The 21,986-nt window shown below is 44.4% G+C and overlaps 1 protein-coding gene across 1 annotated transcript in view; it reads left to right on the top strand.

Annotated features, from left to right (window-relative positions):
• Positions 1-9,971: 9,971 nt before the first annotated feature.
• CD40LG (CD40 ligand) overlaps positions 9,972-21,986 on the top strand; it is a 12,321-nt gene continuing 306 nt past the window's right edge. Inside the window, exons 1-5 of the mRNA XM_027092502.1 lie at positions 9,972-10,185; positions 12,021-12,152; positions 16,228-16,285; positions 18,205-18,267; positions 21,003-21,986. The exon at positions 21,003-21,986 is cut by the window's right edge and continues 306 nt beyond it. Of these exons, the coding sequence (XP_026948303.1) occupies positions 10,030-10,185; positions 12,021-12,152; positions 16,228-16,285; positions 18,205-18,267; positions 21,003-21,379 (786 nt within the window). The 5' untranslated portion in view covers positions 9,972-10,029 and the 3' untranslated portion in view covers positions 21,380-21,986. The remainder of the gene's footprint in view (positions 10,186-12,020; positions 12,153-16,227; positions 16,286-18,204; positions 18,268-21,002) is intronic.

The following is a 21,986-nucleotide window of genomic DNA, read 5'->3' as shown; positions in this document are numbered from 1 at the left end:
AGAAGGCAGCTTGGAGGAGAGCAGTTAGAAGCTGGGGGAGGGGGAGAGAGAAGAGAGAACCCTGAACAAGTTAGTCAAGAAGGTTTAGGGTAGGGGTAGATTAGGGGCCCCAGGGAGAGGCTATGCGTAAGGGTTTGGGGCATAGGAGCTAGGAGCCAGCCTATTGAAGTCCTGGACTCTGGAGGAAATGCAGAAGGCAATCTGAGATTGCAGTGAGGGAGGTGAGAAATGAGCTAGAACCACACAGACAAGTATCATATATTCAAGCGTATCAGGCTGATCTCTGAAGAAAGATGGGTGCCCAAAATGTACACGCCTGTACAGCACTTGATCCCTGAGGCCCTTCAACCTGGAACAAAGGGGATGTTTTTACTATAAAGGCTTCATAAGGAGATGCCCCACCTTAAGGGCACAATGGAAAAACCTGAGGTGCTGTGCAGAGCCCAGAACAAGGCTGTGGTCCCAAGAACGCAGTCTCAAGAAGAGAAAGAGCCCCTGGTCTCCAGCCTCTGGGGCCTTGTACACGCTATTCCCTGTACCTGGGATGCATTCTTCCCTCACTCAGAAAATTCCTTCAGGGCTCAGATGTCACCTCTTCCAGGAACCTTCCTGGACCCGCTGGTGCCGTCACCTTCCTTCTCCTGCGTACACCCGCAACCCCCTGCACTCACTCTACTGAGATGCTTCCCCAGTGCACTGTGGGGCTTGTGTCTTTCTGCTAGACACACAGCAGTAGGTGTTTAAATCATACAAGGGATGCAGTAGCATCTGAGAGCCCAGTTATGACTAGAATTTCTTCTAGAATTTCCTTCAAAGCAGGCTTCTCCTGCTGTTTGGTGGGGGTGGGGTGGAGGGAGCAGCAGGAAGTGAGGGCACAGAAACTCTAGGACACAACTCTAGAGTATTTTTCCTTAGACCTAGAGAAAGAGGAATCACTCATCCATTCTCCCTCAGATACTAAGCCGTTGACTGCCTCAAGGACAACCTTCTCTTTCATGCCTTCTTTCCAGGCTTTGCCAGAAGGGTAGAGAGACACTGATAAACCAGTGTCAGGCATGGAGCAGAGAACCTTACGTAATTTTCTCATCTAATCCTCAGGCCAACCCTATGAAGCAAGAACTATTATTATCCTTGCTTCATAGACGGAGCAACCGAGGCACAAAGAGGTTCAATAATTTGCCTAAGATCCCACAACAAGTACCAAAATCTGGCTATTTCCACCACCCTAATCTGCCTCTCAGAAGAATTGTTGCACTCAAAGAATATCCCCTAGTCTGGTTAATGGTGTTATTATCTTCAAACAATTTTCTTAAATGATTATGTTCTATATTTATGGAAGATTTTAGCATCCAAGAGGACGTGGATAGCAAGTGAGCACATACAGAGATGATCAACATCATTAGCCACTAGCGAAATGCAAATCAAAACCAGAATGAGACAATACTACAGACCTATTAGAATGGCTAAGATAAATAATACTGATGATACCAAGTGTTAGTGAGGATAAGGAGCAACTGGAACTCTTAGTCAAAGCGATTCTTTGGTGATAGAAGGCAGAATAGTGGTTACCTTTGTGAGAAGTGGAGGTGATTGGAAGGAGACAAGAGGTGGGCTTCCAATATACTATTAAAAATCTACAAGTCTACAATTTGGGTGATGATTACAATGGGTGTATTTACTTTATGAAAATTCATTAAGCTTATGATTTGTGCACTTTTTCTGTATGTAAAAGTTTACTTCCATAAGAAGTTTATTTTAGGGACTTCCCTGGTGGCGCAGTGGTTAAGACTCCACGCTCCCAATGCAGGGGATGCAGATTCGATCCCTGGTCAGGGAACTAGGTCCCACATGCATGCCACAACTTAAAGTTTGCGTGCCACAACTAAGGAGCCCACAAGCTGCAACTAAGGAGCCCGCCTGCCACAACTAAGACCCAGCGCAACCAAATAAATATTTTTAAGTTTGTTTTAAAAATTACAAAAGTAAAATATGCTCATTATAAAAATAATGCAGGGACTTCCCTGGTGGTCCAGTGGTTAAGACTCCATGCTTCCAATGCAGGGGAGGGGGGTTCGATCCCTGGCTGGGGAACTAGGATCCCACATGCCACATGGTGTGGCCAAAAATTTTTTTTAATTTTTTAATAAATAAAAATAATGCAAAGGGCACAGAGGTATAGATTAAAAAGTAAAACTTGCTCCCCATAAACTCCATTGTATTGCCAGTGGTAACCACTGTTACCTGTGTTTCTTGTCTCCTTAAACACATAAACAAATACAGCTTTTTTCTTACACTAATGGAGAGTGGAGTCATGGTGCCTAAAATTTAGAAACAAAGAGTAGACATTTGCCCAGAAAATTCACCTTGGAGACATGGGATGGAGGTAGGCAGCTAGAGATTGAGGATTCTGATCATACTCTCAAAACTAATATCTGAAACGAGGCCAACACTCCAATTATCCCCATCCCCAACCACATTCATCCATGCTGGAGATGATTATCACCAACCCTCTCCTATCTTACTCCTCCTAAGCCTTTGGCATGTCAGAGTGAGTACAGCCGACTAGAAAGATAGCTGCAGAAGGAAAAGGGGTGGAAGATTCCAGACTAGAAAAGCCAAGGACAGTAGATAGACAATGAACATGGGGATTTGTCAGTGGGGTGCTAGAAGTCAGGATACAAAGTTATGACAGGTGTATTTTCATCTAGGAAGCCTTCCTGGACATTCTCTCTATCCTACTTCCCTGCTGGGTAGATCCTCTTCCTTAACACTCCCACAGCATTCTGTCTTCACCTCTACCGTGGTACTTCTCACGTTGTTTCATGGTTGTCTGCTCATGTATTGATTGGCTTCTGTAGACTGGGAGCTCCTGACAGGGTAGGGACTATCATTTTTATCTTTGTATCCCCAGCATCCAGCTCAGCACCTGGGCCACAGTAGGCACTCGGTGAATGTTAATTTGAGCAAATAAACTGATTGAAGGAAATGTCTCCTGAAAATGCTTCTTACCAATCTCGTCTGCAAGTGTAGCGTCTGGATGGAAGCAGCAGAGATCACATCATCTCTGGCTTTCTGCTTCAGACCTGCATGGAGAATCCCACACAGTGCAACCAAAATCGGCAAGGCCACACGGGACTTTGCATTGGAAGCTTTACAATGTAAGGCCTGGCTTTGAAGAGGGTGCATAATACAGACAATTTTCTATGCATTGATCTGACTAATGGAAAATAAACAATAGCTTTTATTTATTTTATTATTTTTTTAACGTCTTTTGGAGTATAATTGCTTTACAATGTTGTGTTACTTTCTGCTGTACAACAAAGTGAATCAGCTATATGTATACATATATCCCCATTTCCCCTCCATCCCACCCTCCCTATGCCACCCCTCTAGGTGGTCACAAAGCACCGAGCTGATCTCCCTGTGCTATGCAGCAGCTTCCCACAAGCCATCCATTTTACATTTGGTAGGGTATATATGTCAATACTACTCTCTCACTTCGTCCCAGCTTCCCCGTCCCCCCGAAGTCCTCATGTCCATTCTCTACATCTGCGTCTTTATTCCTGCTCTGCCACTAGGTCCATCAGTACCATTTTTTTAGATTCCATATATATGCGTTTGTTTTTCTCTTTCTTACTTACTTCACTCTGTATGACAGACTCTTGGTCTGTCCACCTCATTACAAATAACTCAATTTTGCTCCTTTTTATGGCTGAGTAATATTCCAGTGTATATATGTGCCACAGCAATAGCTTTTAACTTACCTTCCTTTGACTGTGATGTGTTCAGGTTAACATGTTGATTGGTCAATGTTTAAAAGCATATATATATATATATATATATGTGATTTTTAGCCTTCCAGATCCCACAGATATGCCTGAAAAGAAACTTTAAAAAGTGAATAAGTATAAATCACTTTGCTGTGCAACTGAAACTAACACAACATTGTAAATCAAATATACTCTAATATAAAATTTAAAAAATAAAAACAAAAAAAAGTGAATAAGGACTTCCTTGGTGGTGCAGTAGTTAAGAATCCACCTGCCAATGCAGGGGACACAGGTTCGAGCCCTGGTCTGGGAAGATCTCACGTGCTGCAGACCAGCAAAGCCCGTGCACCACAACTACTGAGCCTCTGCTCTAAAGCCTGCGAGCCACATCTACTGAGCCCGCATGCCACAACTACTGAAACCTGCACACCTAGAGCCCATGCTCCACAATAAGAGAAGCCACTGCAATGAGAAGCCTGCGCACCGCAACAAAGAGTAGCCCCCGCTTGCCGCAACTAGAGAAAGCCCGCGCGTAGCAACGAAAACCCAACGCAGCCAAAAATAAATAAATAAATAAATAAACAAATAAAACCCCCAAATTCATGGGTCCAGCCCAGACCCCTACCCCCCAAACTCCAGACTCATAAAAAGAAAAGTGAATAAGTATAGGGTTATTTGTTGCAACATTGTTTAATATCATATGACTGGAAACAACCTAAATGTTCATCAAGAGGAGGCTAGTTAAACGATGGTGTGTCATTCATACATGGAATACTATGCAGTTGTAAAAAAAAAAAAGGGAGCACTGGGCTTCCCTGGTGGCGCAGTGGTTGAGAGTCCGCCTGCCGATGCAGGGGACACGGGTTCGTGCCCCGGTCCGGGAAGATCCCACATGCCGCGGAGTGGCTGGGCCCGTGAGCCACGGCCGCTGAGCCTGTGCGTCCGGAGCCTGTGCTCCGCAACAGGAGAGGCCACAACAGTGAGAGGCCCGCGTACCGCCAAAAAAAAAGGGAGCACTTTGCTGATGTAGAGTAATCTCCAATGTATAGTGTTAAATGAAAAAACAAAGATGTAGACAGTATATTGTATACTACTGTGTGTAAAAAAGAGTGTCAGAGAATATCTATGTATTTGCTTGAAGGTGCATAAAAGCATCTCTGGGAGGTACATAAGAAACTGACAACACTGGTTGCCAATGAAGAACTAGGAGGAAAATGCAGAAGGAAGACTCTACACTGCACACTCTTTTCTATCACATATTTAACCATGTGAATGTGTTACTCAGTCACAAATAAATGTAAACCGAATGAAATCACAGCAACAATGGGAAACAAGAAAAGGTGACATCAATGTGAAATAAATTTTGAGGGATACCAGGAAGCAAGAAACCCAATGAATTTGGGCTAACAGAGAAATCGGAGCAGAAAACATTGCAATTCAAGAAATCAGAAGCAAGAGTGGGTTCTCTCAAGGAGGCAGCAATCTCAGAGTTGGTAAATGCAGAGCAGGGGTGGGCAGGGAAGGAATCATTATGGCAACTCAATAAAGAGCTGCAGTGGAACAGCTAGGACAGGTGGACCCCTTTTCTCCCTCTCTCCCTTCCCCCATGGACCCTTTGTCAGCAGCAACATTGGGCCTTTGCCCTCAGGCTAAAGTTGCCCGAGGAGGACTCTAGGGAGTGTGCTGAGACCTCCACAACGAATAGGCAAAAGAAAACAAAAGGAAAACCAGCCTCAGTCAAGAGCGAAACCCTCTAAAGGTCTCCACCCCCAGAGAAAAGCCCTCCTTACTTTATCAGTTGTGGGGGTCCCGGCCTTCCTGCCTCTCAACCCACATAACCTAAAGGGAAACCTGCCTGTTGACAAGCTCTACCCACTTAAACAGAACCCACAGTCGGCCCTCCCATTCCGGGGAGAGGTTTGTGGGGGAAACAGATCAATGCAATTGTAGAGGAAACCCATGCCATCCACCCATAAAAGCTAACATAGATCTTCATTCATAAATATGACCAGACAACTAAGGGTCACCAGACATTTGAGGAAAACTATCAACATGAAGGAGAAGGACCAAAATAAACAAATGGAACTGACCCCAGAGGAAAGAGAGATAATTAAAGGAATAGAAGAAAACGTAAAACAAATATATTGTGATTTGTATCGCCAGAGAGCCTGGCCAGTGCTGTTCTACCAGATTAGAATATTTTACAACTTCCCCTTCTATCCCCTGAAAAGAAAACTAAGTAATTGGGCAAAGATTTACGAATTCCTTACAATGTGTCAGGAAGCAGGGATTCTGAGATTTGTAATTATCTTTCCTCTAGAAGCTAATGGTAGGGAAATCTGACAAGTCAGTTATGATGTAATGTGTCAAATTCTATGATAGATTGAGCACAGAAGAGGGCACCTTGTCAGCTGGAAGGGCACGTTTCACAGAGCAGGTATCTCTTCAACATTAGTGGATAAAAAAGGAGGGAGTCATGATGTTCATAGGGGAACAGCTTGAACAAACACAGCACATTCGGGGAAATAAGCTTAGCTGGACATGGGTGATGTTCAAGTCTGAGCATGAGTGAGTGGTGGGGGATGAAGACAGAAAGGTGGGCAGGGCTGGGAACCTGTGCTATGCTTACAATGGAAACACTATCCTCTAGGCTAGGGTTTTCCAGACATGTTCAGGGAAAAGAGTCCTTGAGAGGCCCTTTGTAGAACAAACAAAATGCTGATATATTTAACTCTTTCTTATGTACTGGAAATAACTTTCCTAGCAGAAACTCTGACTGTGTTCTAGGTTATCAATATAAAATCACAACCACAAGCCTAGTCACATCAGAATGTGTGCGATCCATTGTTTTTTTCGTTTTTTCCCTGATGCTTATTTGTTGCAGATCAATCGTCAGCTAGAAGAAAATCAGTAGTAGAAAAGGGTGACAGAGATTTGAGAAAACTTTATGCAAGAAAAACTGAAAAATGAAACAATTCAATCCCTTCACTTAATTCTTTCTCTGAACTAAGAAAAATATAGTCAGTATTTGACTTTATCTGCAGGCATTCCCCTGGACTCCCCAGGTCTACAGATTTCTCGGTAACCTAGTTTAAAAATCACTTCTGAATGCATTAGGCAACTGAAGATCTTTAAAGGGGGACCCAACACCAGGGCCAGGCCACTCCTTGTTGGGGGAGAGACACACAAAGGACATCTGGTACAGAATCAGAAAGTAGAGCTAAAATGTGGAAGCTGGATAGGTAGCCAATGTTGCAGCAATCTAGAGGACCAGGCAGAAGAAGGATGGGAGAAAGAGGAGGCTTCAGGGATTACAGGACCATCAGGCTATTCCGGAGCTAATCCCATTCACATTGAACATGCCAGGAAACTGTCAACCTGCTTCCCTGGGTCTAATGCATCGTCTTAGGGGGGTAAAATCAGGTTAGATAATACGGTCAGTTACAGGATTTGGAGTTAACATTCTTCTGGTGATGTGGAGGACGGATGGGGTGGGGCGGGAAGGGAAGCCAGGCAATCAATTAGGAACGTACAATTCAGTCATGCAGGAGAGAGGGGATGAGGGCCTAGACTAGAATGTTGCCCAGGGGGATAGAAAGGAGTGGTGGCAGTCGAGAAGCTTTGGGGATGAGGAAGCCACTGGGATTGGGGAGTAATCTGGGCAAGAGAGAGGAAGGAATCCTTGATGACTCCCAAGTCTTGGACAATTATGTGGGTGTAGTAGTACCATTCACTGAGATGGGGAGAGCCTGGAGGGAGAACAAGTCTGGGTTGGAAGTGGAGTGGGGAGATGAGTTAAGTTTGGGGCATGCCAAATATGGGGTGGTTTGGGGGTATCCAAGTGGACACATTCAGAGGTAGCTGCACTTACAAATCCACAGTTCAGGGCTGCAGTTATACATTTGAGGTTTATCACTATGAAGGTGATAGTGAAAACCATGAAAATGGATGGGAACCATCCAAGGCAAACATGTAGAATGAGAAGAGGGGAGGGGATGAGCATGAGGTTGGGAGATACCAAAGTTTTAAGAGGTACAAGGGAAAAAGGAATCACATGAAGAAGGATTCTGAGAGGCAAGATGGGAGAGTTTTCAGAAGGATGACAACAAAATAATAGGTCAACAGACTACTGGAAAGGTCACTGAAAATTAACTCTAAAAAGTATTCAGCCCAAGTGAGAGAGTGGCATGGCCCTATATACACTACCAAACGTAAAATAGCTAGCTAGTGGGAAGCAGCCGCATAGCACAGGGAGATCAGCTCCGTGCTTTGTGACCACCTAGAGGGGTGGGATAGGGAGGGTGGGAGGGAGGGAGACGCAAGAGGGAAGACATATGGGGACATATGTATATGCATAACTGATTCACTTTGTTATAAAGCAGAAACTAACACACCATTGTAAAGCAATTATACTTCAATAAAGATGTTAAAAAAAATAAAAAGTATTCAGCCCAAACTATTGTGCTAATAATGGTGGAAGCAGTTTCAGGGGGATATTGTAAGCAGAAGTCAGGAAGTGGAGGCAGGGAGATTGGACAATTCTCTCTTGAAGTTGGTCACGTGAACAAACGTGGCATTGTCGGCAACTCTGGTCCCTTCAGCGACCTCTCTCTCGGGGCTGGACTGATCTGATGGTCACAGGGTCCTTGCAGCTCTGGCATGCTGTCATGGTATGAAGCTGCTCCTGGAGAAGTCCTCGAGCCCCTTTTAGTTCTTGTGATAATTTTCCTTTAGTGGAACTAAGGTTCCTTGTCTAAGAACTGAAGCCTCTGACTTGACTGATCAAAGTTTATCACATGCATTGAAGCCACCTACTTGGCAGATGTAGTGAGATCTGCGCCCAGGACAGGATGCTGGGGCGTGGGAGGGGAAGACAGCAGGTGGTAACTATGCAGATAGCATGCCTATCAGAGGAGTTTGTTACATTTCCTATTTGTGTCTCAAAACAATCTTATAGGAATCACCAAAGCAATCTTATCATGGTTTCTAGACCAGGTTGGGATGTGGGGTAGGGATTTCCACAGCTACTTTTATTTCGAAGGCCATCTGATAAGACCATCAAAAGCCATTCAGAAACGCGTAATTCTACACACTTCAATAATTCAATTCGTTGTCAAGACGCTGGGTGTTTTTGATGTTGTTCATTTGTTTTTTGCTAGTATGTAAGGACTTGGCAATTATTTGGAAAACTCACATCATAGGCTAAACAAATAGCATAAAACCCAAGGTGAGAGTGTTTCTCTATATCTTAACGGGTTTCAAGCATCTTTCATGCACATAGGATTTCATAACAACCTAGAGGATAAGCAAGGTGGGTACAACTGCCCATTTGGATATGAGGAAACTGAGATCTGCAGAGGGAGAGTGATAGGCTCGAGGTCCACAGCAATTTATTGGTACACTAAGGGCTAGAATTCAGGTCTCTTAACTGCAGCCTATTTTCCCTAGTCCAAACGGATACATTGGCATCAACAATTATCTGATGGACTGGAACAGTGTAGACAGACAACTTGGCTGGATCAAGCTAATATTCCTACTTTAACTTCAATCCCAGAATTTTGGCCTGAATTACCCCAAGACCCTACTTCTCTTGGCCTTGGAAAAGGGTATTTTTCTTGAATTATCTTTCCAGCTAAATTTTCTTTACTAATTGTTAGCACTCCTTTTTGCTCTATGCCATGTAGACTTGCCTCGAAAAGCCGCCGGGACTTCGTTGGGTTTAAAGATGAAAGAAATGTTAACAAGCAGTTAGCCAGTGGGAAGCCAGTCGCAAAATCAATCCAAGCTTTTGTTGATGTTTCTTTCTTTCCCCATCTACCAGGTTCCCGATTTATATTAGTAAGATTGAAATTGAAATAATTCTATTGTTGGTGGATTCATTTGGCTCTTTCCTTGAAACTGGTGAACCCCAAACGTTAGACAGCGATAGGAAAGTACTGCCATTGTCTGTTAAGAAGTCTATGACATTTCAAGGCAAGAATGAATGTATGGAAGAAGAAACTTGTTTCTTCTTTACTAACGAAAGGGAAAGCCTGGAAGTGAATGATATGGGTAGGTAAAAAAAAAATAGAAAAAAAAAACCTTTACGTAACTTTTTTTGCCGGGAGAGAAGACTGCGAAGCACATTTTCCAGGAAGTGTGGGCTGCGACGATTGCGCGCTCTTAACTAATCCTGAGTAAGGTGGCCACTTTGACAGTCTTCTCATGCTGCCTCTGCCACCTTCTCGGTCAGAAGACATCATTTCAACTCGAACGCAGCATGATCGAAACGTACAGCCAACCTTCTCCCCGCTCTGTGGCCACTGGACCACCCGTCAGTATGAAAATTTTTATGTATTTACTGACTGTTTTTCTTATCACCCAGATGATTGGGTCAGCGCTTTTTGCTGTGTATCTTCACAGAAGATTGGACAAGGTAAGATGAACCGTAGGCCTTTATTAACTAAATTTGGGGTTCTTATAGATGTGTGGGTTGGTTGGTTTTAGTTCTACCCAAATGATGGACAATGGTAAGAACCCAAATAGATAAGTGGTCTTGTGGCGCAGTGGTTGTGGGCTAGTTAGTGAGATGTTCTACTCTTTTCTCTGGTCAAGAACCTTGGCTCTGGAGTCAGACTGCTGGGTTCAAATATTGACTCGGTCCCCTACTAGTCCTGTGATCCCAGGCAAGTTATTTGCCATTTCTATGCCTCAGTTTCCACATTTGAGAAATGGGGATGTTAATGGTACCCACCTCATAGATTAAATTCAAGCTAAGACCAGAGCCAGGCACAAAATAAGCACTATGTAGGCATGAGCTATAATGATTTGCTAAGGTTTTGCTTAAAAAGTAAACTATTTTTTTTTCTGATGGAGACAACTGTTTTTCTTCTAAATCTCCAACTAGACAAGGAAAGCATCAATCTGAGCTGAAAATGCATAGTTTCAGGTTAGCATAGACATGGGTAAGTCCCTGAAAGTGGCGTTCTCTGTATAATTCTTCAAATGCTGATTGTAGTTGCAAGCTGCTCAGTTTCCCGCTGAGATGTTTTACGTTCTCAAACGGTTGGACATACAGAACAGAAGAGTGGAGGAAGTTAGCAGGTCGTTCTGCATTCTTAAGAAAAATAACCATTAGGATTTATCCTGTTTCCATGCGTTTACCCACCTCCACTCATAAGCATTATTGGCTGTGTTGAAAAAATCCCAATCATAGATGAAAAGGAGAAATTTGGTCCATTACTTGGCTGTTTCTAAAAGTCTAGATGTGGGAATTGTGGATGCACAGCATCTGAAGACTGCGTTTTCTCAGGGATGTGCGAGTGGCCATTATCGGGATGCCAATCTTGAATTAAGACCAGGAGGTTACCTATTGGGAGAAGGTGGAGCTGGAACAATTGAGGCAATTCTTGGGTTACCCAGATTTCAGGTTTCACTGCTGAGAAAAGAGCAGGGGTCTGGGTCTGCTTGTTTGTTTGTTTGTGTTTGGTCTGCTGGGCTCTGCCAATCAAATGCCTGGACATAAGCCTAGCCTCTAGGGGAAATACTGACCTGGGTAGATTCAAGTTTACCCTGGCACTTGGGTGTTCTCTTAATGACAGTGAAAGCCACCGGCTAGCTGGATCTTGTTTTGAATCTAAAAATGTAATCTGAATATAAGAAAATAGCACAGAATTAGTTGATTAAACAAGTGAATTCCATCTATTTACTTATTCTAAGACATTGGAAAATAAAATATCTCATTACCTTTGGGAATGAAAGATGATTTCTTTAAAAATGAAAATGTTTTCTGCAAATACTAAACTTAAAAAGAGAGAGATGTAATTAGAACTCAAGTTATTGATACACATTGCAAATTACCTTCACCAGAGCACTGCAACACAAACACTGAAACTAAGTGGGCAAATTAGCTCAGCAGAAAACTATTTTATAGACTGTGTTTATAATGACCAATCATTACTGAAGCAATGGGAAATATGACCATTAGAGAATGTTGCTGCTACAATACACGGGAAAAAGTACCCTTTGTGATGAAATTTCATTAGAATAGCTGTGATTTCTACCTAGCATTGCAGACCACATGACATTTTCTTTGCTGGCTTTTGTAGAGTTTTTAAACTGCTAATACCAGATATCAGTAATCCAGTATACTAACTTGTTATTATGCCCCGTTTATATCTGCAAAGTCCTCCTCATGTCGTTGAGGCCATGAAGTGATTGTAGAGGCAGACAGAAGTACAATGTCTCATGTCCCTGTTATTTCATAAATAGATAGAAGATGAAAGGAATCTTCATGAAGATTTTGTGTTCATGAAAACGATACAGCGTTGCAGCAAAGGAGAGGGGTCCTTATCATTACTGAACTGTGAGGAAATTCGAAGCCGGTTTGAAGACCTGGTCACGGTAAGGACCTCAGTTGTTGGGAAAAGTGTCACTGAAAAGTTTTGGTTGAGAAAACCTGCTAGGTTGGGACACTAAAACGTGACCATGTAAAATTTAAACATGTGTTATATATATACTATAGATGCATATCGCCATCATATGTACATACATGTATATATGGGTATGTGTATCAAAAAAACAGAAATGAAGCCAAAATCCTACGGTTAAAAGGGAAAGGAAAGTTGGAAGTGTGCTCGTCGAAAGGAATGCCCTTAAGAAGAACAAAAGTGACTCTCTCTGGGGAAGATACACACTCTCATGGGCACATTCACACATGCACATGAGCTCAGACATGCAGATGCCTCAGGGGAAAGGATGAAGTCTACCAAGTTTGTTTTTTGCATTTTCTTATCTTTCCATCCAAACCTTGGTGCCTTCCCACTGTGGACCCAGGGTCTGGTCCCCATTTCCCAGAGAAGCGATAACCATTGGCCACTGCAGCGTTGTCAGGCCACAGGTTAAGGGTTTGCCTTTACTGGGGGCGGTGGGGACTTCTGAACACTGATAGACTCTAACATATGAAGGAACGCTTCTCTCATGATGGGATTTCAGGTGCCATGTAAGTGAAATATTTTCCTTTTACTGTGAGGAGAGGTGTGGGCAATTGGCGATGGACTGTCTCAGTACCGCTCGAACCAGACCCTGTATCATACCACCTGCTCATGGAGTCAGTCCCCTCTAGGGCCAATCAAGACCTGAGGCAGAAAGTCTGAAGCCTTCTAGCCCAACAGACTGGTGCCCAGCATGAAGTAACTGCAGTGGCCTATGATAGGTACCTGAAGCGAGAGTTTCTAGACCGTTTACTGAGGACATGCCCACAACATTAATTCCATCGCTGTAGACAAGGGGTCTAGGAGCTCTTTCTCCAGAAGAAGAATAGCAAGAAGCCTTTCTGCCTGTTTCCCCCTCAGAACACTGAGTCAGATACCTTGGGCCCTCCGGGGACTTGGGGGTCGTGACTAGGAGGCCGCATCCAGGCTGAGGGCGGCGCTGTGCCAGATGGGTGGGTATCTGGAGAAACCAACAGGAGTTAGCTCTCACATGTGGATAATATGTAATTAACCTGGGAGTGAAGGACCTGAGAGCTTAGTTCTGAGCTTATTCCTGTCCTCCTGTACTGTCCCCGGTGTGTCATTTTTAATCCAGTAGTGAGGACTCCGAAAGCTTATTCCTGGGTCACCTACGGGGATCTGAATGAAGCTCAAATCTCTTGCTGGCTTTTAGGTTCTTTACACTAATCTATGTTTTAGAGAAAGACTCCTAACTCTTTATTTGCAAGGCCTGAAAACGATTTGAGTTTCTCTAGTTCTTCAAGGCTTCTGGCCAGTGTTACAGGGTATTGGAAGGTGTTGCAAATTTAAATGGGAATAAAGCCACTTTGAGAACAACGCTTAATAATCCAAGTAGCATATTTAATGTGCCGGGCTGTGTGACCTTGAGCAAATGACTTCACCTCTCTGGGCCTCATTTTTCTCATCTATCCAATGAGAGGGCTGAGATGATCTGCCAGGGCACTACCAGCTCTGACATCCTGTAATTATGTGATCAGACTTCAGTTACCCGCAAAGGCAGTGAGAGTGGCTGTTGGTGTCTTCCCTCCCTCCCTCTTTCTTACTGAGAGTTTTACATTTGTACTGCCAATTCCTCATGGCTGTATTTCAGGTTGGATATGTAAAGCTTCCCAAATCAGCTACCCAGGACAAAAGTAAGGAAGAAAGTCAGTTTGGCCTCTTTGCTTATGCTTGCATGAAAAAAGTGACAGCTCCCAAGTTTCATACTCTGGAAAGGCAGACCTTCTCAGGCATGTCCGCCAGGGCTCCTTCCGTGCAACAGAGGAAGCCCCTTGCCTCCAGTGCTGCGGGGTGGAGTCCGAGTCAACGTCATCTGCGCCAACGATGCGCACGACAATCAGACACAAAGTACTCCAGCTCCCCAGTCCTGTTCCAACGATTGACCCCCGTTCCAATATCTATTCCCCGAAACTTCTCATTCTAAAACAATATTTTGGACTTTTTTTTTTAACCCAACAGGCCAACTACAAAATAACCCCCAAACTGGATTATTTATATTCTTAGCTAATGTTAGCAGCCTTTCTTTCTGGGTCACAGTCTGATTGGTCCAGAACAACCCAAGGCCTGAATCACAGGAAGGGGTCTTCGAAATCATCAGATCCAATTATCAACCCAGAGCTGCTTCTTCTCCCCACAGCCGCTACCCAGAGGTCACTCAATCTCTGTTTGAACACCTCTAGTGACGGGGAACTCATTATTTCTTGAGGCAGGTCGCACCAAGCTGTCACTCTGGGTGGAAGATGGGATTCGGGGCTGATGTTAGAGTAGATGAAGGCGGCATTTTAAATAGTATAATTACACATTAAAACTTTCTCCCTCCCCCCAGCTCCCTGCTAGAATGATCAGTCCCATGACTGTCTGCTCGCCAATGCCCGAGGGGTCTTTGATAAGGTCAAAGCATCTCCTTTTCGAGTTAAAGGTCAAGCTATCCAACCCTGCCACATGGAGTTCCCACTAAGAGAGAAATAACTAATTCCAGATTTTCTGAAAGTCAACTTTCAAAAGTCTTTCCGTTGAGGTGGGGAGTGAAGCAAGAGGGGTAAAAAGGCTCTGGGGAGTGTGGCTGGGGCAGAGTTCACAGAAAGGCAAGGCCGGGTGCATAAAGGGCAAACTTTGCTGACTTCGCATTTTCATGTTGGCCAAGCCCTGACACCAATGCAACCACCTAGCCTAAAAGTATCTCGCCCTCGATCACCACACTCCATCTTTTGAAAAGACACGAAATATTCATTTGTTTGCTTGTTATCTCACAAACATTTTCCTGTTGCAGCATTTTCACACTGCCACACTTCAGCTCAAGTGGAAAGTTGAAGCTCTGGGCCCCATGAGAGTTTTGAGGCGCGGTCCCCCGGTTAGGCTCCATGACTTACACCCTCACATCTGGCACTCAAGCCGAGCGTACAAGGAACCCCTCAGCAGTAACAACACTAATACCTTATTGGGGAGGAACGAAAAGGAAGGGCGCTGTAGAAAATTGATTCCAGGAACTGGAAGGCACACAGGACTTTGATTATCAGAAGACGTGAAAATACTATTGCCTTCCTTATCTGTGCTCAGAGTACAGCGTTAAGCCCAGCCTCGGAACGTGATCTCAGTTTCTACTGTCGGCTTCAACCTCAGATTCCTTGGGTGACCTCATGCCTGCCCGTTAAGCCCACCGTGCCTTTTATTCAGTATCTTTAAATCTTTAAAACGGCAACAGCAGCCTTTATTACCTTCCAGTCTGTGTAGATGGTACTCTCTGCTATAGCTTCTTTAAGTGCCTCTAGCCTTCCTGCAGTTGCTAATGAGAAGAAACCCCTTAAGAAGTGCTGCGTTTGGCTTGGAATGGAACATCAGCCGCATTGGGAGATTACCTGAGTTTCCTATATGCGCTGATGATTCTAAGTAAGAACGGGCCACACAAGGCAACCAGCAACAAGAGAATCTCTTCAGCCCATTGACAGGGACAACAAAATTTTTTTTTAAAGTCTGAGGATCTTTTCATAGTCTGGGATTTCTTCCCAAGGTCAAACTTACTATTTCCATTTCCTAAGAGATTTCAGACCAGTTTTATTCTAATAGATACATACCATGGTTTATGTTAATAATATTCTATATACCAGTTCCCAGGGTAGAATCTGCTCCCCATTCAGCATTATTTTACTCGTCAAAGCCAGGGAGGTTGGGGTCATAGGAGGGGTCAGGATGGCAGTCATTGGTCTGGAGAGAGCACTGGAAGATAATAAAGCCCAGATTCTGTTTCCAGGTTCACCCCTGGGCTTTCTGGGCTGTCAGCTCATCTGTCAAAGCCATGGGCTCCTAATCGGTAGGATGGAATTAATGACAGGACCTGAGTCTATATGATAATCTTCACCAGAAACAGGCAACAGAGTAATGGCAGGTGCCAAATGAATGAAACCTCCCTCCAAAGCCCCCGCCAGGGTTCCTGTCAAAATGACCTTTTGCCATGATTCTTATTTTAGGGTATAATGCAAAGCAAAGAAGTGAAGAAGAAAGAAAAAAACTTTGAAATGCACAAAGGTAGGTTGCTCTTTACCATTTCTATAAATACTTAAAAACTAAAAGGAAGCTTTAGGCCGATCATACTGAACAACCCAGTGTTGGATCAGGGAACCTGTAGCCCTGGAAATAAAACAGGAACACAATTGCCACATCAATACCTTCTCTGGTGCCTGTGATTTAGAAAGGAGTTGTATGGACATATTTATAGTGAAGCCTGTGTTCCTTTAGTGCTGACGATACCAAGTATGAAGAAATCACATTATTTTCAACACCTTAATCAAAGCAACCAAACAGCCTAGTACCACCTCCAGAGGATAAGATGACAAGACGGTCAGCATTTGGTAGCGGTGTCATTCATCACTCAACGAGAACAGTTTTTTCATGGGGAAACACGGCCAGGGGAGCCTCGGAGACCCAGGAGTGATTCAGTGTGACAGCGCTGTTCTTTGCCCTGTTCTTGAGGTCAGAGCATCTCAAACATCCCAGGGTTGGAAGGGACCTTGACGGTTCTCAAATCCTGCACCATCCCCGGATCACGAATCTCCTTCACAACAGCACTGACCATTGACTGTCTGATCAAACATGCCTAGACACCTTCTAGCTCATAAAGCAGCCTGGGCCATCTCTGAAAAGCCCTAATAATTATAATAATAAGATTACTCTATACCCGAGAGAAGGCTTTTCTCCTCTGGAGTTGACATTTGTTCTTATAATCTCCACTAACTGAATCGAGTTCTGCTCTTTGGAGCCATACTAAAGAAAGTATATAATTCCTCTTCTACACAGCAGCTGTCCATATGTTGAAAACAACAGTCATGGCCCCTGAGCCTTTTCTTCTCCAGGGTAAACCTTCTCAGTGTCTCCCACTGTTTCTCCTATGACCCTTTCCAGGCTTTTTCTTGTCCTCGTTTAGGTCCTTTTCTCTGTTCTTTTTAGAATGTAGCACCCCAAACCAAATACAATAATGCCTGGAGTGACCCAAGCAGCTGAGTATGGGGAAAATGGAGTGTTGGTAGATGGGTGTTGTTAGATAAACTGCTATAGCACAAAGTCAGCGTAAAAGATGGTATGGCTTGAGTAAATTTAATACACACAAAGAAATACATACATACATACAGAGATACAGATACTGTTTTCTGAGGCAAAGAGCTTACTTTAACCATTGGTTTGGATGCAAAGGGTCACCTGATTTCCATGAAGGCGTTGCTTTCAGAATGACTGTAAATATGTTGAGTGGTACCATGTTGTCTGTTAATTGCTGTGAAATTTGAGGAAACAGTTCATGTGGGTGCTGCCTAGCAGTCTTTGGGAAAATGATACACTTAACAAAGCTGGTCATTTAGGTCATGCAGCTTGACTCGTTATTCATAGGACACCTACAGAGTGTCCAGCTCCAGGCTCATTACTGGAAAAAAAAACCAAACCAACTTCCACACCATGTCTGCACTTAGGAGATTCAGTATGTGTAATTAAGGAGCAAACCTTTTACATGAGCAACAATTAGAGGTAGATATAACACTGTGGCCAGTGCTTGACCAAATCAGACACCATAAGCATTTTACTAGCTAAGTGTGCAGACATGACCTCTGGGCCCACTAAGATGACCAATGGATGGGAGTTGTTCTTAAAATCAAGATTCAAAATGTGTTTAATGAAGATCATTTTCTTTAGCCTGTGTCAGTCTATGTAAAGCGGAGTCAAGTACTGAATGACGATTGGAAGAATGGGCTCGGTGTAAAGAGCTGACTCAGTTGTTCAGATTTTAGAAACCAACATTTCCCTCTGGTTTTGAGGGATTTCAAGGCCATCTTATCCTTCCTTTCACATAACCTATTTAAGTACAGTCTCTGTGACCCAGCTGCAGAACTAGACCAAATCGTTCTGTGGCCAGTTTTGTGTTTCTTTGGCCTGACAGCTGGTCTTTGGTTTCATCTCAGGTGATCAGGATCCTCAGATCGCGGCACATGTCATCAGTGAGGCCAGTAGTAAAACAGCATCTGGTAAGTCCGAAGCATCTGAGCATCAGCCACCCGAGGGGGAAGGCCAGGAGGCTAAAGCAAGGCAGCCTAACAATTAGGCTCCCGTCTTCCTCCGGGGGCCAATTTACAAAGCTACCCAGACATGCCTCGTGCACTTGCCCTTGTCTTCAAAGTAGGCTCAAATGCACAGATGGGACTTGAAGGGACAAAAGGAGGTGGGAAGCAATCCCGATGTTCTCATTAGGTTCTTGCTCTGTGGCTGATTCTAAATGATGAATTACTGGGTGGAGGGACCATTATTCTGATAACACGGAAGAGATGGCACGTAGTGACCTGCTAACTGGGAGCATCCCTCGTCCTAACCCCTCTTCACTATATGCAAATGGGCCTCAAGGGGTATTTCCTGCCATCTGCCAATCCCTGTATGATTAGCCCCAGCTTCACTGGGGCCAACCTCAGGGAAATTAAGGGTAAAATCATTCTGCAAAGATCAATAGATGCCAGGATGTTAGATTTTCCAATGAAGTAACAACAGACGACATACTGTAATCTTTTCAACTCTCAATGATTTTCTTTCCGTATACATTCTGCCATGATTCTAGCCCTTAGATTTTTTTCCCCCAAATCTGTACCTCACGATAGCTGGTGTTGGACAATATGGCACATCTGATAAATGGATGGAAACATGCACACTAGCATAAAATCCCCTGTCTACATAAATGCAGGCCAAGAGCATCAGAGCAGTCTTTGAAAACTTTAACACAGCGCTCTGGAGCGGAGTTCTAAGCAGTGTGTGTGTGTGTGTGTGTGTGTGTGTGTGTGTGTGTGCGCGCGTGTGTGTGCGTGCATGTGTGTCAGAGAGAGACAGAGATATAGAGAGAGACACAGAGAGAGAGAGGAAAGGAGATAGGACCTCATCCTGGAGGTGGCTTGGGCTTCTCAGTGGGCATAATGCATACGTAGTTATCCTGGATCATGGTACAGGAGTAACGAGCACTGGATAGAAAGTTGTTGAACACTGAGATTTAAGAAGCATGACTACCACTTGCTGGGTGACCTTGGGCAAGTCCCTTTACCTTCGCAGCAGTTTCCTGTCTCACTTCACAGGGTGACTCTGAGCATCAAATCAGCTAATATAGAAGAAAGTTATTCTGTCAAGCGCTATAGAAACGTAAGGTGTCATTCCTTAGCTACTTCACTGCAGTTTAGCTGTCAGAAGAGCAACATAAAGCCCTTTTTGATAACACTTACCCCACAATATTTAATAATTCTGCCAAGTACCCCTTTCTCATAAAATACACTTATGGGAGAATATCACAACCATATCTGGTATGTCCAGGGTGGTCATCCACATGATACAGTCTCATCCAGATTGGATGGATGCCAGCAACAGAGACCCCCTCCTAGAAGAATAGCTCGCCTTGCATATACATTTCACAATGCTCACATATTCTGCCGAAAGGCCCATGATGACTGTTGGTCCTAGCATGGTTGACAGTCCGCATCACAGTATGTCTGCAGGGGATCAGGTGAGAAGAAAGTCACATTTCTTACCCCACAAGCCTCTCAGATCTACTTGGTCACGCTGCTCCAAACTTGCCCTACATCTCACAGCAAGGATGAAAATTAGGTAAGGACTTACAAAGATAAACTTTGTGGACTCAAAGATAGGGAACCTGCCCGTGTTTTCTCAATCAGATGGTCCAAAAGCGAAAACATCATAATGAAGCATTTCTAGAGTGATCTGGAGGCCCAAGAAATGTCAGGCATTGCAGGATGCCTTTCCTAATTACTAAAGGATGAGTCTTAGCAGGTGGGGTCTTGCACCCTGATAGGCCTAAGAGCACCAAATAGGAGCTCAAATAAAAGCCCAAGGAAGCAAATGCATCGATACTTTCACTTCTCCCCACCCTCCACCCCCGGCAGTCTAGCTGTCTGTGGGGGCTGAGATTTGAAATCGGCTGCACACACTACTTTGAACCCAGTCAACATCTCAGGCGAGAAAAATGGCACATTGTTGGTGGGTACTTCGGCTTAGCCACAAGAATACAGGCACTTTCAAGTTGGTGGCGCCCACTACAATGGGAGATCAAAACACACAGTGAAATGACAGGTTTATTTTCATACTTCCTTGCCTAATTTTAGTCCCTGCTGTGGGAGGCGGATCGGGTTTGCAAGAGCATGATCAGGTAGGAAGAAATGGGGTCTTTTCTCGGTGCTGAGCTGAGCAAGAGAGATCGGCAAGTCTTCGACTTTGGAAAATTCAAGGAAAGCGAGATACGAGTTAGTATTAGCAAGGACTTTGAGTATTTTGGAAGGCGTGATTTATGACCTGGGATTTCTAAGTCATTCACATTCTTTTAAGTTCAAGGGCAAACTGGCTTAAGAGCTCTCAAGGGGAGAAGGAAACTCACTGTGCTCTGTTACTTGAGTTAATCTTCACATGTCTCTGAAATAGGCTGTAATATGAGCCCCGTGTTACAGGTAAGGAACTGAGAGGCTCAGGGAGATTGACTTGCCCAAGCTTAAATAAGGCCTGGATGGAAACCCAGCTCCGTCTGACTGTGCAACCCATGCTGATCGGTCAGCCGTGGCTCCTCCATAGACTGAGGGCTGGATGGGTCTTTCAGAATCCCTGACGACCCAAACTTCCACTCCTATGTGAAGCCAGTATCCAACACGAAACCATATTGTCTGTTAGAATCTGAATCATGTACGCTCCACCTGACCACGGTTTTTTCCCCTCTCCATTACAGTTCTCCAGTGGGCCCCCAAAGGATACTACACCCTAAGCACCAACTTGGTAACCCTCGAAAACGGGAAACAGCTGGCCGTGAAAAGACAAGGACTCTATTACATCTACGCCCAAGTCACCTTCTGTTCCAATCGGGAAACTTCGAGTCAAGCTCCATTCATAGCCAGCCTCTGCCTAAAGTCCCCAGGTGGATCGGAGAGAATCTTACTGAGAGCTGCAAATACCCACAGTTCCTCCAAACCGTGCGGGCAGCAATCCATTCACTTGGGAGGAGTCTTTGAATTGCAACCGGGTGCTTCGGTGTTTGTCAACGTGACTGACCCAAGCCAAGTGAGCCACGGGACTGGCTTCACGTCGTTTGGCTTACTCAAGCTCTGAACGGTGTAAGCTGGCAGGTTGCGGCTGGGCTGACGCTGGCTGTCTTCACAATCCAGCAAAGCACTTAAGACCGCCCCACCGCAGCCCGTTGGACTGCCTATTTATAACCCTAGGATCCTCCTCATGGAGAACTATTTATTATACATCCCAAGGCATGCAGGGCTGCAATGAGTGAATTACCGGGCGGAGGAAACCCCTGTTCCATAAGAGCTTATATTCTGAAGCAGCAACCCCACTGATGCAGACATCCAGAGAGTCCTATGAAAAGACAAAGCCATTACACACAGCTCGAATTCTGAGTAAACAGCAGAAAATTAGCCAAGTTTAGTTTTGTTTCTTTGCGTGCAGTGTCCTTCAGTGGAGAATGTATTTGATTTCTCAGTGAAGATGCCGGAGGGAAACGCGGAGCCTCAGCTCACATTCAATTACGGTGGATTCTGGGTCCCTGCGGCCACGATGGAGGTGGGGCAGACTTTAGAAAGTATAATGCAATGGAGAACCGAAAACCCTGCTCCCCGCCAGTCACCCTGACACTCATTCGCATCCTTTCTTTCTCTCCTACACACACACACACACACACACACACACACACACACACACACACACA

This window comes from Aethalodelphis obliquidens, unplaced genomic scaffold, assembly GCF_003676395.1.
Source record: "Aethalodelphis obliquidens isolate GAN/ISIS:26980383/991018 unplaced genomic scaffold, ASM367639v1 scaffold78, whole genome shotgun sequence".
Taxonomy (NCBI): Eukaryota; Metazoa; Chordata; class Mammalia; order Artiodactyla; family Delphinidae; genus Aethalodelphis; species Aethalodelphis obliquidens.
Note: the sequence above shows the minus strand (reverse complement) of the source record. Positions and strands in the feature narration are given on the sequence as shown.